The sequence below is a fragment of the Papilio polytes genome, unplaced genomic scaffold (genome assembly GCF_000836215.1).
Source record: "Papilio polytes unplaced genomic scaffold, Ppol_1.0 DF822067.1, whole genome shotgun sequence".
NCBI classification, from domain to species: Eukaryota; Metazoa; Arthropoda; class Insecta; order Lepidoptera; family Papilionidae; genus Papilio; species Papilio polytes.
In genome coordinates, this window is record NW_013527137.1 from 7,194,563 (window position 1) to 7,212,041 (window position 17,479).

General features: G+C 33.2%; 3 protein-coding genes and 1 long non-coding RNA gene across 8 annotated transcripts in view; 3 read left to right on the plus strand and 1 right to left on the minus strand.

The window, feature by feature from the left end:
- The window catches only part of LOC106106978 (tetratricopeptide repeat protein 1-like), a 4,488-nt gene extending 2,360 nt beyond the window's left edge, over positions 1 to 2,128 (plus strand). The window contains exons 3-4 of the mRNA XM_013287642.1: positions 976 to 1,132; positions 1,824 to 2,128. Of these exons, the coding sequence (XP_013143096.1) occupies positions 976 to 1,132; positions 1,824 to 2,103 (437 nt within the window). The 3' untranslated portion in view covers positions 2,104 to 2,128. The remainder of the gene's footprint in view (positions 1 to 975; positions 1,133 to 1,823) is intronic.
- A 1,529-nt stretch (positions 2,129 to 3,657) lies between these two features.
- On the plus strand, positions 3,658 to 7,184 carry LOC106107034. 3 transcript variants are annotated; one of them, XR_001225836.1, is made up of 6 exons: positions 3,658 to 3,786; positions 4,132 to 4,166; positions 4,242 to 4,256; positions 4,684 to 4,815; positions 5,456 to 5,543; positions 7,089 to 7,184. It is a non-coding gene; the product is annotated as an uncharacterized LOC106107034 (long non-coding RNA). The 3 variants fall into 3 exon arrangements; XR_001225835.1 differs by lacking the exon at positions 7,089 to 7,184 and adding an exon at positions 5,740 to 5,890 and having other exon boundaries at positions 3,665 to 3,786; positions 4,684 to 4,806; XR_001225834.1 differs by having other exon boundaries at positions 3,667 to 3,786; positions 4,684 to 4,806.
- Positions 7,185 to 8,543: 1,359 nt separating this feature from the next.
- Positions 8,544 to 17,143, minus strand: LOC106107349. 3 transcript variants are annotated; one of them, XM_013288175.1, is made up of 4 exons: positions 16,736 to 17,143; positions 15,909 to 15,992; positions 13,055 to 13,208; positions 11,873 to 12,453 (listed from the first exon to the last, which is right to left on the minus strand). In XM_013288175.1, exons 1-4 carry the CDS (start codon positions 17,054 to 17,056, stop codon positions 12,107 to 12,109), a joined length of 906 nt encoding a protein of 301 aa, XP_013143629.1. In that variant the 5' UTR covers positions 17,057 to 17,143; the 3' UTR covers positions 11,873 to 12,106. The 3 variants fall into 3 exon arrangements, with proteins under 3 accessions (XP_013143630.1, XP_013143629.1, XP_013143631.1); XM_013288176.1 differs by lacking the exons at positions 11,873 to 12,453; positions 13,055 to 13,208 and adding an exon at positions 8,544 to 9,063 and having other exon boundaries at positions 16,736 to 17,138; XM_013288177.1 differs by lacking the exons at positions 15,909 to 15,992; positions 16,736 to 17,143 and adding an exon at positions 13,793 to 14,689.
- Positions 9,692 to 12,506, plus strand: LOC106107348 (putative nuclease HARBI1). Its single transcript, XM_013288173.1, has 2 exons — positions 9,692 to 10,926; positions 12,373 to 12,506. The coding sequence occupies exons 1-2, from the start codon at positions 9,890 to 9,892 to the stop codon at positions 12,377 to 12,379; spliced, it is 1,044 nt and encodes a 347-aa protein (XP_013143627.1). The 5' UTR covers positions 9,692 to 9,889; the 3' UTR covers positions 12,380 to 12,506.
- Positions 17,144 to 17,479: the final 336 nt, after the last annotated feature.

Genomic DNA, 17,479 nt, shown 5'->3' on the forward strand with positions numbered 1-17,479 from the left:
GTAGACAACGCATCTGCAATTGCGGATGTCTATGGGCAGTCGCTTCGCCATTTTGGCGGATTCAGGTGGCCCCTTGCTCTTTGCCACCTTATGTTATATAAAAAAAAATCGACAGGTGAAAGGCTATTTGTTTCAACCGCCATTTTGTGCGATATTGATTCATATATTCAGAATTTTTAAATATGAAATGAATAATGAAGTAAGCAGAATTATAGTAATTTTAATCTAGAGCCGGTCTGAAAATTTTTCAATTGAAATTATTGCCAGGATTTGCATTTTTTTTTTTTTCTAAAAATGAAGACTTTAAATGGCTCTGCTGAACATTTAACCTAATTGCGTTTAAAACAAATAAGCCTTTCGCCCAACGATACTAATTCCATTATTTTGTTTTAAGTTATGTTAAAAATAATCTTATTTCTATAGTTTTGTTGTTTCAATTGGGATGATATTCGTTTTGATAATTTATTTATTAATAAGCTTTCGCCCGTGACTCCCTCTGCGTAGAATTAAAAAAACAAAAGTGAGTAGCCTATGTGTTCTTCCAGACTATCCTCTACATCTATACCATATTTCATCAAAATCCGTTCAGCTGTTTAGGCTACAAACTCTAACAAACATCCATCTAAATTTTCTCATTTATTATATTACTAGCTTTCGCCCGCGACTCCGTCCGCGAGGAATTAAAAAAAACAAAAATGAGTACCCTATGTGTTCTTCCAGACTATCCTCTACATCTGTACCAAATTTCATCGAAATCCGTTCAGCCGTTTGGTCTACAAACTAACAAACATCCATCTAAACTTTCGCATTTATAATATTAGTAACATTAGTAAGATTGTCTCTAACTCAAATTATAAATTATTATTTTTTTAAATTGTTAAAAACGACAGAACAAACTTTCTCAGTTTCTCCATTTTAATATTTTAACAATAGTGCTGTGATTTTCAATAAACAATATTCAAAACTGTTTCTCAGGTTTAAGAATCTGTCCCCTACAGTTTGAACAACAACGGTCCATTTTGTACTGCAATCGAAGTGCTGCGAAAATGAAATTAGAGAAATACAAGCGGGCGATCAAAGACTGTACTAAGGCTATTGAATTGGACGAAAAATATTTAAAAGCATATAATAGGTAAGGAATAAAATTTCTTTGTTAAGTAAAATACTCTATACTATTATAATAAAGCGTAAACACACACTTTGTTGCCTAAGATGTCAGCAATTATAACATATTTTTGAATAATTCTTTTTTTAATAAAAAGCCCTATACTTACGTTATGCTTTAGGCTATATATTTTCACGCTATTAAACTTAGGGGGTAAATATTTTGGATAAAAACTCTAATGTGGGAAAGGGACAAAAACTACAAGCCAATAGCAGGAATTAAGGTTGCCATGGTTACTTATAACTTATTTGCAACCAATGTCAAGGGCCTTTGTTGTAAAATGTGTATTCGAATTTAGACATTATCAATTGAAAGATTTATGAAACGTAAACAACAAAATACAGTTTTAATAATTTCATGCAGATGAAGCCACATGAAACAGCTAGTATGGATAATTACAAATTTCTGTTATTTGTTAAAAAAGGAAGAGTAAATATCCAAATTATTCCTTATAGCTGTTGTTTGATTTTGTCTGCGTGAAATTAAAAAAATAATACAAAATGTAGCCTATGTTACTCACAGATAAGTTACCTTTTTAATGTTGAAAGAATTTTTGAAATCGGTGCAGTAGTTTTCGAGTTATTTCAATATATACAAAAATACAAATCTGTCCTCTTTTTATTGGTATGAATTTAGATTGTTTTTTTTTTTCTTCCAGGAGGGCACAATCATATGAAGCTACGGAGAAGTTTGATGAATGTTTAGTGGACTACAAGAAGATTCTAGAAATAGATCCAGGACATAAAGAGGCTCAGGCAGCAGTCATCCGTCTACCACCTCTCATAGAAGAGAAGAATGAGAAATTAAAGAAGGAAATGCTCGGGAAATTAAAAGATTTGGGCAATATGATACTAAAACCGTTTGGATTGTCTACCGATAATTTCCAAATGGAACAAGATCCTGAATCGAAAGGATATAAAATTAATTTTAAACAATAAATATAAAGCTGTCCCGTTGTTTTTATTTGCACAGAATCTTCATTTTAATAAAAGTTACAGTGAGAAAAGAGATATAATACAGGTGGAAGGAAAGAGATACAATTAAATGGTTTTTTATAATAAAAGGTGGCAAATGAGCAAGCGGCTTGAATCCACCGAAATGGAAGTGACCGCTGCCCATAAACATCTACAATTTCAGCGTTGCCTACCCTTCATTGACGGAGACGCACATAAAGAGGACATTTCCCCTTCCTATGCGTCTCCACTGTCAAATACAATTTTCCTTCCCATCCTTTCCTCTTAAGAAAAGGGACTGAATTCAGGCCTCCGGCACCACACTCATCAGACTGTACTCGGAATTGCTTCCACTTCACGCCTGTCTGTGTGGTCGTGGTATTGCTGGGACGAGCCCTGCAGTGTAAAGATGTTAAAGCGGGCTCTACCACTGTTTTAACTAAAGCTATTTAATGTATTTGCTTTATTTTTAATATAAAAATGTATATTCACAATATACAAGCACAAGCTATATCTATACTAATATTAGAGAGGAAAGATTTGTTATTTTTGTATTGAAATAACTCAAAAACTACTGGTCCTATTTTAAAAATTCTTTCGCCCTTAGAAAGGTAATTTATCTGTGAGTAACATAGGCTATATTTTATTATTATTAATGTTTAGGATCTATTAATAAACAGCGTGTTTCTGGACGCCGGCGTTAAAAAATCACTTAACTTTAACTTTTCTCGGCTTACGCTGCCTAAACCGTTAGAGGTATATAAAAATGATGTATGAAAGAATTGTAGATCTCAAAAAGTTCTACAGAAAAGTCCGCGATAGCATATACCTATCTTTAACGGTTTTCTTACAATAACCACTTTTTTGTTCATAAAATGTATTAAAAACCGCACGCGATTTGCGGCGTTTTTTTATTGTTTTTTTTTAATTTCATGTGGATAGAGTCGCGGGCAAGAGCTAGTATATGGTATATATGTTGCTTGTATGAACAGTCTTAAATTTTTATGACCATAGAGTAGGAGCGAATCTAAAATTTAAGTATTCTGTATAGATTTGTGATATTTTATCATGATTATATTTGTTTTAAGTGATTTTGTTGTTTTATTTATACCCACAACTGTTAAGCATTTTTTCCAGAAATGGAACACTACATCAAAAGCTGGGAGCTGCTAATTTAGTTGAGCTGCAGCTCAATAATTCAAGGTGAACTGATCTTTGGAATCAGTTCCGAGCTATGTTACGCATGCTTAGTTTGTGTGAAAAGTGTTGAAGCAAATTCGCGCCAAGTTTCAATGAGATAGAACTTTGTCAAAGTACATAAAATAAATGGCAAATCTCATGATTTTATTTAAAAAGAGCAGAGAAAAAAAACTTACTATGAAAATGCTTATTACGTTTATTTGCAAATTAAAAATTATATGTTTGAAAAAGATATTTTAGAAGAAATCAATAGACAATCGAAATTTTCTTCCTGCTTAAATACTTTTTTTCTGTATTTCGACAAGTAAATGTTTTCTCTTTTATTTTATAAATGGAATGTCAAAAATTACTTTCAGATCAATGATATTGTGAACATATTATGCTTTTTGACACAAGTAAATTTTAAATTTCCACACAAAAAATTAATATTATCCTAATGTTTTATCATCTTTAGCAATATTATAACTGGTAAGTGCCGTGTTAAAAAAAAAACTGGTGCAAAACGTGAATTTTATAAAACACTCTATTTAGTATATTTGTGATTATATTAGAAGAAACGAATTACGGAAGAATCGTGCAATATAATTATTTGAATGACCTTTAAAGTTGTAGAGAAATATTTTAAAACCCTCTAGTGTCAGATAAAAATCGGCTGCATAAATCAACTTAAAGTGTCACATAAAAGTGTTAAAATTTTAAATAACAGTAAACTAGAAAAGAAACTGCTTGCATAATCTGTTGGACCAAGTGTTGCTAACGTTTAAAATTAATTTCGTACCAAATGTTGATTACAGATTAAAAAATACATTTCAGGTACAGCATATGGCGCGATGTCGTCGGAGGCGGAGGTAGATTACGTTCTTTTTAATATTTTTAATGCATTACTTTTAATATCGTAATTGTTTAATTCAATCTTCTTGCAGGCGAACAGCCAGGACGTAAGTACATTTGGTACAATACTAAAACAATTAGAAAACTATTGGTAAGGTTCTTGTTTTTCCAGTAAAGTTTAAATCTTATATCATATTCGTTATTTTAGGCCAGAAATAAACTGTTTAAAAACATTAAAAACTGTCGGTACAAAAATTTTCTAATGCCGCCAAATTTCGTTACGTTTAAAATCTCTTTATATATGGTATTGTACATTCAGAGATCCACTTACAGAAAAATTGCTTCGTTCCTTACAGCAAACTTCCAATTAGGTAGCAATACAAGCGTTTTCAAACAGACATATTTAATAGCCTTCTATTGGTTACTGTGTGGCTTCGTTTCAATGCGTTGATGCAGCTTTTAAGGAACGCCACCAGATTTCAGAACTGTATAGTTTTAAATTATTTTTTTAAATGTATTTTATCGGTTTGTCAGCGCGTGTCGGTCGAAGTGCGGAACATTTAAGCGGTGCCGCTATTGTGATAGACGATACAGGGTGCGCCTGCCGCGGCGGAGACCACGTCGTCGTCGCAGGTCATGCTCCAGGCGTAGACGAAGGTAAGCAAGGTATGGATGGATTATTTAACAGGAGAACCATCTGTCTGCTGGAGGTCAAAGCTAGTCGAGGAAATGCCACGACCATATAAGACAGGCGTGAAATGAATCGTTTCGACACAGATTTTAGGGAAGTCCCCTCTGCTTACGATTGAACTACCACTGGAAGAGACTGGAGTAAACGTAAGGCTGCCTCTTGTATTCTGGGGTGATTTTTTCTCTCTTTTTCTTTTTCTTTACTAATATTATACAGGAAAGATTTTTATTTTTGGATTTTTGCATGTATTGGAATTTTAAAAAAGTACTGAAACGGTTTGAAATATTCCTTTATCTTTAGAAAGCTACGTTATCAGTAAGTGACATAGGCAAAATCTTTATTTTTCTAATGTTACGCAGACAAGGTCGTAAGCAACAGCTAGCTTATTATAATTTTGTTAATATATCTGTGATCAGTGTCCACCGCTATCCATAGATATTACAACTTGAAAATTAACTCGGCTAGGGACGTACCTTAGTTCTTTATTCCTTTTCCGTTTGTAACCCTCCCTTTTCGTATAGTTTTCTAGGTAACGCATGATTGTAGATTTATGGGTAGCGGTGATCATGACGCTTTTTTTTTAATCAACGACTTAGGTTTTTTTTATTTTTGTAGACGCTGCAGGTCCCGGTCGATTTGCTTCGAGTAAATACCGCGACGAAGAGAAATCATTAGTCGCGGACAATTTCTTCAGAAACAGACAGTAAGATTGATTTGATATTTGAATTTGTACCGCATTTTTAAGAGCGTGATACCTTTGATTAAATTATCGCACAACTGCTGTGTTATTATCGATTGCTTTGCCAATTCAACTATTTAGTTGCACAACTAAAAATCGAGTAGTGTGCGCTGTATACGCTCATATGGTAGTAATCAAAGCGACTAAGCAGTTGCGATAGTTGAGTTTTAGGTGTGCGCGTGCTCTAAGTGAACTAAGGCGAAGTTACCGCTGCCCATAGACATCCGCATTTGTAGATGCGTTGCCTCTCTTTAATCATCAGAAGAGGGGAAGTACAGAAAGACATTTCCCCGACTTATGCGTCTCATCTCCTCCACTTATGTACAAATTAGGGGGCAAGGGTAAATCGACTAAAATATCGCATTTCGTTACATAAGAGAGATGAAGGATATAAAAACCAGTGGAGGGAAAGAGAAGCGTGTAGTCAACTTTACGTAGTTAAGGGAATAGGGTCCTTTTAGGTCGTTCTTTAACACAATGCCTCTATTATATTACTATTGTTGAGAAGAAAATTAGTACCGCGCTGTAGAAATTGGCGCAACACTAGATTATTGGCATAAACGTCACATTTCTGACAGCTGTCAATGCATTAGGATTGGTAGATTGGCGCGCATTCCTAGCGAGTCTCTAGTGGAGTGGTTAAATTAATATTGCTAAGTACGATTATATTAATTTGTCTAAAACTATCTAAGGCGAATCAGTTTCGCTAAAGTCCCTTAGTTTCCTTAATGTTTATGGATGGCGGTATTCATTTAACAAGCTCTTTGTGTGGTAAATTAATTGTAACCGTATAACTCTACTCCTTAGACTTTTGTCTCCAAAGCTAGCTTACAAGGATAACTGAACTGGTGGGTATAATTCGAAATAAACTATAACAGCTAAGTAGTGTTAGGAATAAAATTAGTACCGTGCTTTAGAATTGGCGCAACTCTAGATTATCGGCATAAGCGTCACGTCCCTAGCTGACAGCTGTCAATGTCACTAGGAGGATGGATAGATTGGCGCGCATCGATAGTCTGGCGAGAAGTGTTGCTCTGAGTTTAAAGCGACAGTATCAAATAAATAAGTTGTCTAATAGTAGCGACTTCTTATTAAAATGTAACAAGATTTTTGTCGTCTTGTGTTAAATATTTCGACACGAATGACTTCCTTTAAAATATAGACTGATGGTCATACTATAGACGAAAACCGCGTTTTCGTCCTCCAAAGCACTCTATCATCCGTCATCTGTCATCACTCCCTTCTTGATCATGTCACCTTTCACGCAATCCATCCATCTCTTTCTATGTCTACCTCTTTTTAAAAGCTAACACTTGTAATAAATATATTATAAAAGAAATATCTTTTATGGAATTTTGTATGGGCTTTAGTTTTTGATATTGACAGAACTATGATCGCAGCGCCTCTCACCAGTCTAGGTATCCTTGTTTAACTATACCCTTCTAAGGTCAAAGATTGATCACAGCGCCACAAGTGTTGCCATATTAATAGTTTTTTTTTTATTTGCAGGTATCGTGGCAACGATCTTTTATATTGTATTGTTCAAATCTTGTCGTCTATGTGATTGTTTATTTTTTATTTTAAAATATACACACGATTTTATTATTAAGAGTTTTATTTTAATAAGTATCCCAATAAACTTATATTTTTAAACGCTACAAATTGGGCTTAAACTAATTTTGCTTAAATAATCCATGAATTACAAACATAAGACACAATCAAAGCCTCCTTTTTGAGGGGGCGCACACCTCTGAAACTATCGCACAATAGGGAATATGCATGTATTTTTGTTTCTTTTTTTAACGATTCTACTTGTTATAAAATAACCACAAAAAAAATTGACGCGATAATATTCAACCATTGAGCTAAAAAAAAAAAAAAAAAATTACGACCATTTTCGAGCGACTAAAACGCGACCGGAGTTGTCATGAGACAATTGACGTCAACCGTCTATTCCATTCAAACATACGCTCAGATGTCACTTCGACGTAAAAAATGTTTACACAACTAAAAATCGAGTTGTACATCTCTGTATAATCTCATAGGAATCAAATCGTGACTAAAGAGTTGTGCGATAGATTAATCAAAGGCACGTACGCTGATTTTTTTTGAAAATAACGATATTAAGCATCAATTTGTTCACAGAAAGAGGCGCTAATCACACCCTCTTAATATCCCCTTAGAATTACTCATTGTCGATAATAGGGCTTACTGGAAATCTTGCCGAGAGCGATAGTATAGCTAAAACTATATACGATGATCATTATTGAATAAAGACCTGTCCCATCACTGGCTGATAAAGGTACAGATAGCTTAAAAATAACGTCATTGTTTTTCAGCTTGCATCAATTACTGGTTTTTACTGTTGAAGCAATCGTATTAAAACACTAGCTGTTCCCGTGAGGCTTCACACGCATGAGATTGTTAAAACTTTATTTTATTGCTTACATTTGTCAAATTATCAATAACAAATGTCAAAATGACATGACATGATGACAACCTTGCTTCCTTGATGTTGGCAGCAACTTATGGTCTCTCGCACATTAGGGTTTTTAACCAAAACATTTACCCCTAATAGCGTGAAAATATATAGCCTAAAGCGTAACGTAAGTGTAGGGATTTTTATTAAAAAAAGAATTATTCAAAAATATGGTGTAATTGCTGACATCTTAGGCAACAAAGAAGTGTGTGTTTACGCTTTGTTATAATAGTATAGATACGTATTTATATCCCTGATTTTATCGCACCTACGTGACATTAAAACTAAGAGCGTTTAAGATTGAAGAAGAAGCTTTGATTCCTAGAGCTTATATGGAAGTGCATACACTACTAGATTTTTAGTTATGCAAAACAGTTAAATTGGCTGCTAAACCGACAATCGCACAGTTGTGCGATGAACGTCTAAAACCATTAGGGTCTGTCCCACAACTGGCTGATAGAGGCTCAGATAACTTAAAAATGACGTCACTGTCAGATAAGGGAACAAAATACGATACTTCCATCGCATATTTTACACGTGCGATTGTTATTAATTTACAACTTAGTGGGACAGACCCTAGCAGGATGAATTGCTACAATCTGGGTTATTACAAGACGTAAGTCTGTACATAAATCGAGCAGTTTGTTTTTGCCCTAATGCTTTGAGCTGAAAATCTGATAATGCTTTTACTATGTGTGTTTTTGCAATAATGCCCAGTTCACCTGGCAAGGAACGTAAGGTCCTGGCTATATAATTACCAAAAATGTCAAATTCATCTCGATTTTTCATTGAATTACATAAATTAATCTCTTTAAATTTATCATTTTTCTTTTTCACTGGTTTATTGCATCTAGATAATTCTTCGTTTTGTTGTATTTCATCGTTCTCCGTGGTATTATCGCCTGGCTCATTTATATCTGCAGCAGAGTTTAAATTTACTTTACTTGAAGTATAACTTTTATTTTTCGTTTCATCATCCGAATCTGTATTTGAATTTTCATAAACCTGTAAACGAAACAGAATTTTAAGTTGCAAACTCCAACAAACATCCATCTAAACTCTCGCATTTATTAGGGCCTGTCCCAGAGGTTGTAGATAGAGGCCCAGGTAGCTTCAAAATGACACACTGCTAGATAAGAGAACAAAATCCGATATTAAACCATCCATGACATATTTTATACGTTAAATTATTGTCAGGCCATTTGCAATTTGGTGGTACAGGCCCAAAAATATTTTGTTAGCCCCTGAATTATCGAATTTAGTAAGAGTATAACGATTTTACTACTTAAAAGAAGGGTACTATCCGAACATAACGAACAACTTAGTTTATCAATAGTACTTACTATAATTAAGGTCTATCTGGACCTTTATCTACCACATATGGGAAAGGGCGTTAATGTTTGTGTAAAAAACTCAAACAAGGTTTCTTATGCTTTCGTCTACCACTGAATTTTTACTTTGAGCTTTTCTTTCTTATTTTAGTTTAGAGTAATAGGAATAGAGAAACAATTTGTTGTTACGAAATTTTAAAACCGTAGTTATATATCGATTACGTGTTCTATGAAAACAATAATCGAAAAACAACTTATAACCGGTTTTACTCACATCCCTAATGTACTGTCAAATGAAGTGTCAAACATAACAAAAGCAAAACAAAGATTGACAAAACATAAACAGTAATTTCACAGCGATGTAAACATTTTACGTTTATTTAAATTGATATACTTTTAAGTGTTTTCTTCTATAAAAATAAAACACTGCGAAGAGAGAAATCGTTTATAATACGATTTTCCATTCTAAAATACTTGAGTTCAGTAAATATGAGTAAAATATGAATTTGAACACCAGCAGCTCATCGGAATCAGATTTTGAAGTACTAGAGATAATTTCCAATATATCCGTACCACGGAATCTTAAACGTTCAAAGCACAAAAGAGATCCCTTTACATATTCCGACGATGAATTCAAAATGCTATACAGACTTGATAAGAATACTGTATCGCATTTAAACGATCTCATTAATCCAGTTTTAACACCTGTATCGCATCGAAAATTCAGTTTATCTGTATTGGAACAAATCTTTATAACATTGCGATTTTATGCTACTGGAACACTTCAAATCAGCGACACTAATGTACATAAAACTACTATGTCCAGAGTTGTGTACAAGGTTAGCAAAGAAATAACTAAATTAGCGAAATCTTACATAAGCATGCCGAATGGTAGCGAATTACAAGAGGTTAAGGAACTTTTTTATAATATAGCTGGGTTCCCAAATGTAATAGGATGTATTGACGGAACACATATTCCTATCCAGTCTCCGGGAGGTAATCTGGCTGAATTATATAAAAATAAAGGAGGCTTTTCTTCTATTAATGTGCAAGTCGTGTGTGATGCTGAATTAAATATACGATATTTAGATGCACATGGGTATGGATCGACTGAAGACAGTATTGTATTTGAAAATTCATCGCTGCGAACACAACTCTATAGTAACAAGATAGATGGTCACCTTCTAGGAGATTCTGCATACCCTTGTAGTAAATATCTGATGACTCCAATTATAAATCCATCTACGAATGCAGAAAAACTATACAATAAGGCTCATAATAATACTAGAAATACAATTGAAAGGACAATTATTGCTTGGAAGAATAGATTTCCATGTCTTTCACTAAAATTGAGATTAAATCTGCAACACACATTAGCTGTGATTACCGCAACCGCTGTGTTACATAATATATGTAACCAGCAAAATGATAGTTTTTTAATTGACACTCCTGATGAAAATATACCAAAATGTAATACAGTATATAACTTCTCCGAAGATTATAAATTTCGTCAGCTATTGGTCGAACAATATTTTAGGTAAGCAATCTATAATAAAAAGATTTGTATTTTTGTATCTATTGAGATAACTCAAAAACTACTGGGCTGAGTTTGAAAATTCTTTCACCGTCAGAAAGGTAATTTATCTGAGTAACAGGGTATATTTTTTAATTTCAACGAAGTCTCAAGTAACAGCTTAATTATCTATATTAATATATAGGGAAAACTTTGTTTTATGATTGTAATGAATGGGGTAAAAACTGGGCTGAATTTAAAAAAATCCTAACATAGGCTATATTTTTGCATTTCTTTTTGATTATTTTTAACTAGCTGTTGCCTACGACTTCGTCCGCGTGGTATTAGAAAACAGACGAACTATATAAATAACGTGTCCCTTGGGAACCGGACATTTTTCGGGGATGAACCTTATCCCACTTGTACTCCATACTTTGTTTTATATCTGTGCCAAATTTCAATAAGATATGTTGAACCGTTGCGGAATTATCGAGTAAACATCAAAATACGAAATTAATCCATCCCACGGGAACCGTAACTATTTCCGGGATAAAAAGTAGCGTATGTGTTCTTCCAGACTATCCTCTACATCTGTACCAAATTCCATCAAAATCTGTTCAGCCGTTTAGGCTACAAACTCTAACAAACATCCATCCATCTAAACTTTCGCATTTATAATATTAGTATGAAGTATAAAGTATGATTTTCTTGTGGACGGAGTAGAATTCAATATAAATGAGAAATAAAAAATATGTATAACATATATCTTTATAATACAATATTTACAGACTTATTAAAAATAGTTTAATGAATTTAATTACTTATTTAAATATATACATCATCATCATCATCACCAGCTCACTATACATCCCCACCAAGGGGCTCGGAGCCTACCCTAATAGGGGTGACTAGGACATAGTCAACCACGCTGTACTGCGGGTTGACTTCACACATATCTTTGAATTTCTTCACCGATTTGCATCACGATGTTTTCTTTCACCGTAAGAACGTCGGGTAAATTATGTACATCTAAAAATTTGAAAAAGCGAAAATCATATGGTACAGTGGGTTTGAACCCAAGAACTGTAGATTACAAGTCAAGTGTTCAAACCACTAAGCCACCGAAGCTTGTAAAGCTTTCAACAACAAATTCTTTACTTAATAAATACATTTATTTACAATATTATTAATAAAATCACATTTATCATGAATTCTTCTTCAATTCCAAATCCAATTTAGCGTTTTCTAAAATAACTCTTTTCAATTCAATATCTAGATCCAATAATATCCTAGTTTTCTCTAATTTCATAACCTCCTGTTGATATTGAATCTCTAGAATTTCCAATTTCTTATTCGTTAAAGCATCTTCATTAATTTGCTTGTCTTTTTTCCTTTTTATTATACATGTACTTAAATTTCGAACACTATTTTTTTTTATTTCCGTTAAATTCTTTATTTCTGGTGTTACAGCCACTGATGAGCGACGCCTTTTCACTTCAGCTGGTTCTTCATTATCTGTGCTTTCTACAAGAAAATCACGTGACTCTGTATCTGTAATAAATATATATTGTACTCATATAAATACTAATAAAAAGAGAAAAGAGTATTCTTGTATGTATTGAAATAACTCAAAAACTACTGGGCCAATTTAAAAATTACTTTCACTTTTAAAAAGTTATGTTTTCTATTTATTAAGGCTATATTTAAGTATTTCTTATGCCCACGTGGACGAAGTTTAAACTATGAAATACAGAACCCTTAGGTCTTAGTCTATCCCCACTTTGTCCAGGTAAGGATTTATTGTTCAAATAACTTAACACAATACTAGACTTCTCCAGTCATACCAAGTACGCGGGTTTACATTTGTCAAATTATCAATAACAAATGTGAAAACGACATGATGACAAACCATGGCAACCTTGCTTCCTTAATGTTGGCAGCAACTTATGGTCCCTTTCCCACATTAGGGTTTTTATCCAAAATATTTACCCCTTGAGTTTAATAGCGTTAAAATATATAGCTTAAAGCGTGACGCAAGTGTAGGGCTTTATTAAAAAGAGGATTATTCAAAAATATGCTATAATTGCTGACATCTTAGGCAACAAAGAAGTGTGTGTTTACGCTTTATTATAATAGTATAGGTTGTATTTACCATAGTTATAGTTAAGCGAGGATGTGTCAATATTATTTTCCAGTGGATCAAATTCGATAGTTAAGTTATCAACTTTAGTTATCTCAAGAACTTTCTCATCTATTGTATTTGTATTAACACAAATAGTTCCATCTTTTGATTCATATTTCTCTGGCTGAAACAAATTTACAAGAATAAATTATATTTAATACTTACTGTTGCCTGTGACAATCCACGCAATATTAAGATATAAAGCCTATAATATGCCCGTCTATGTTAGCTACCTTTTAGTGAATGTCTGGTCGAAATAGGCTCAGCCGTTTCAGAGATTTGCCAGGACAAATGTGGCTATCTGATAGATAGACAGACATTTTTTAATGCGATTTTCGTTACCAGCAACGCGAATACATCATCTTGAAGAAATTACTAACATACTCCAATTTATTATATGTATAGATTTACTTTTGAGACTTATAGGCTAGTATACAGGCAAGTGGATGTAATTTGTTCTTGTCTAAGTGTTGAAGGAAAAATTTTAATCCACTATCCTACCCTTATTAGGGAAGGGAGGATTTCACAGAGGCATGGGAAGAGAGATATCCGCTGAATGTCCCCTTATCAGTCACTTAAAGATAGACATCTGCAAATGTGGTTGTCTTGGCTGTGGACAGTTCAATATTTTAGGGAATTAAGCAAAATGTCCATTTATGAAATTACTATAAAAACAAATTGAATAATATTGATTTTAAATTGGCTAACCTTTTCGTTGCTCGTATTCTTTTTAGCTATTTTCTTTAAATTATCATACAAAGCATGTAATTGTTTTTCATTCCTCCATCCAGTTTCAGAAACAGCGTTGAATTTATTCGTTAGATCTGCCCAAGCTCGCTTTTTCGCCTTTACGGTAACACTGTCAGTCTTTTTGTTATCGATTATATCGACGTATTGTTTTACCACTTTAAGAAGGAGCAATTTCTCCTTTTCCGTGAAATTTTTACATCGTTTCCTGAACTCCATTATTCACTATAAACGTTTCCGAAGACACCGAACTCACGAAAACAATTACGTTAAATATTGAAAACAGATAATGCAATTTTCAAATGCATAATAAGTCATCGATCGCCAGTACTTAACTTTAACACGAAAATAAATTTGTATACGTTATTTTATAGATTTATATTAAATCAATAACTAGATATTAACTGGAATCATTAGAAACCAAGCATATTTTGACATGTTGTTGAAAGGTTTGACCAGTTGGGATGTAAAATCGGTTATGTATCTAATCGATTCTCGATAGTTCATAGAACTTAAAAACGATTGCGTCGAAATTCTTAGTTGGAATAATAAAAATAAAATTGTTTCTTTCTGTTTCTCCTTCATTCGTATAATTATGTAAGAAAAATATTCTACCAGAAATATTACGAGTTTTACAGTTTGTAGTGTTGTTATAGTTTAGGTATTGGATGGAATCCGATATAAGGTCCTTCCCTACGATACGTCAATTTATAAAATGACATTGCAAACGTCAAAGTCATCAGCGATAATTTTATTGCCATTGAAAATTGAAATTAAAACTCTTGCTCTTTGAGTCGAGAATTGACAATTTGAGGTTTCTATTTGTTTGATTGATTTTAAAAAACACAGATAAGGAGATAAAAAATAAATAAATAAACTTTTATCCACCACACATGAAATAAAAATTTATTTCTATAATTATTTTCAATATTTTTTAACAAATTAGTATAATAAAACCGAATCAAGTTTCATATTCGTAGTATTAAGAAGCAAAAGGTTAGCGTGGTATGGACATGTTATGCGACGAGACGATGGGGACATAACCCAGAAAGTGTTAAGAATGAATGTGGATGGCTACAAAGGTAGAGGAAGACCGCAGAAAGTACGGATGGATTGTGTGAAAGAGGATATGCTTAAGAAAGGAGTGGTTTCAGATATGACTGATAGAGATGTATGGAGCACATACTGTGCTGACCCTCCGTAAGGGATAAGGGCAAGTTGATGATGATAATGCCTATGTTAAGGTTAAAATATCAAATAGATAGAAACAAACCATACAAAGCAGTTACCGGTGAAAAAGTAATGTTCCTTATCTCTAGTCTATCATATATATTTCTTAAATGCTCATGTCACACTTTAATATTATAAGTTTTTTTTTAAATTTCACACAGATGAAGTACCCGGCGAAATATCTACAGATCTGCTCACTGTTTGTATAAAGCGGATACATCAATGCAATACACTCTGCGCAGTTTGCGGCTCTTAAACTCAAGTAGCTATAGTACATTGTGTCTCATAAGCTGGTAATTTAGTTATTAAGCTACAACTCAACAGCTCTTAGTGAGTTTTTGACACAGTTCAGAGCTTTACACATGTCTAGAGTATGCCAAATAATTACCATCTTATACCCCCAAGACTGTGTTTTGTAGCAAAAAAATATTGTTACCAACACACTAAAATCAAAATCTCATATATTTTGCTTTAAACTAGATTAGTAGATTTTTTAATTGTTTGTCACTAGACACCATCAAATTAATTGTTAAGGAACTCTGATGGGTCTGAAATTAGGTGCTATTGTTTTTTGTAGTGTCTTTTCATCATCCACTTGCCCTTATCCCTTACGGAGGGTCGGCACAGTATGTGCTCCATACATCTCTATCAGCCATCATATCTGAATCCACTCCTTTCTTAAGCATATCCTCTTTCACACAATCAATACTTTCTTCGGTCCTCCTCTACCTTTGTAGCCATCCACATTCAATCTTAAAACTTTCTGGTGTATGACTCATTGTCTTGTCAACATGTCCATACATTGTGTCTTTTGAATGTTTAAATAATCTAATGAAATAAAACTTACAAATTGTTTTGTGATCCTTGGACCATCTACAATAGGCTGGGTTTCAAGTTGTTTTTTAGTTTTGGAATTACTGGCTTGAGGTTGCTGGAGAATAGAAAAAAAAAAATATTATTTGTTGAACAAGACAATAGAAACTGACAGTAGTGGAGATTTTCGAGTGCATGATTTGTTTTTAATTTGTAATGTCCCAACTAGTAAATGTTTTTGTAAAATGAGAATATAGAAGTATTATATTATAGTCTCTTAAATAAACAATTAGAGAGCAGTGAGTTGCGCAAAGTAGTCTCGGATAGTACACATAAGACATACTAAAAAGTAATGTTAGCGAACAGCTTTTGTTAATCGGACATTTAGTACTTTTAGTACACTACACGATATTGGTGTTTGCCTCTTCGTTGTTTCATTTGATTGTATATTTGCCAGATTAAAGCATCCACCTTCGGTAATAAGAATCTAAAATGTATAAAATCATTTATAACTTAAATTTATTTTCGCTAATAACATATGTTTGACCCTGCTTAAAATTTGATGTGAAGTAATATATAACTCTCGTTATATTCTATTCATGTATTGTGTTCTCACAAATCTGAAGTACTAAAGGTCCTAAAAGTGTGTACTAGTATGTTTTCCCAATTGTACTAGAATGGTGCGCACTTGCAGATGTCCGATTAAGAACATGACTACGGGACAATAATGAAAAACGACATTAGCGTCGTTGACCACCTCTGTTCCCGCCGATCGTTTGCCCCCTTTTCATACATAAAAAAAACAATTAAAAGCTACATCTTATAGGTTATATTTCCGGGTCGTTTAAAAAAAACACTTACTTTAGTTGTATTATTTAAAAATTGTATGGACGTTTCGCTTTCTTCGAAAAGTTCAAGCTTTAGGTTACATTCATCTTTTATAGCTTCAGGAGAATCGTTTGGTACTTCGTTTGAATCTTCCACATTTTCTTCTGCAGGTTCTGATTTAATTTGTGCGTTTAATTCTTTTTTTATACTCGATGCAAATAGTGGCACCGACTGGTTAGATTCCGTCCCACTTGTATCTTCTATCTCGGTTTTAATTATTTTACCATTATCAATTCCAAGAAGATCGTCACATTTACGCTTTCTCTCAATATTTTTACGGTTTTCCTCGTTCATGTTTAACTCGTAACAATAATGCTGAAATTATTTATTGAAACTGTCAAAATATTTTCAAAACAAACTTCTGTGTTCTGACGTTTCCACAGATAAGTAAAGATTTATTTAAAAAAAAATGCGATTTATAACGACTTTTATTTTATTAATACCAGTCATCAAAATTAAATAGAAAACATCGTTATGAAATTTTCAGGACATCATTGGTATTTTCCCTGAAAGTGATTGCACTTTCTTCTTACCACTGATCTATATAAATAGATAGGTTTCAAGTAATGCAAGATCTCGTGTGGTTTACAGATTGGGTTACCCTTGCCCCTGTACACGAGAGAGAGGTGAAGTTGATAGATTCACTAAAGCCAATAACTAATTAAAAAGAAGAAAGTTTAGATTAGTACTTGAATAAAAAAAATACACAACTTGTAA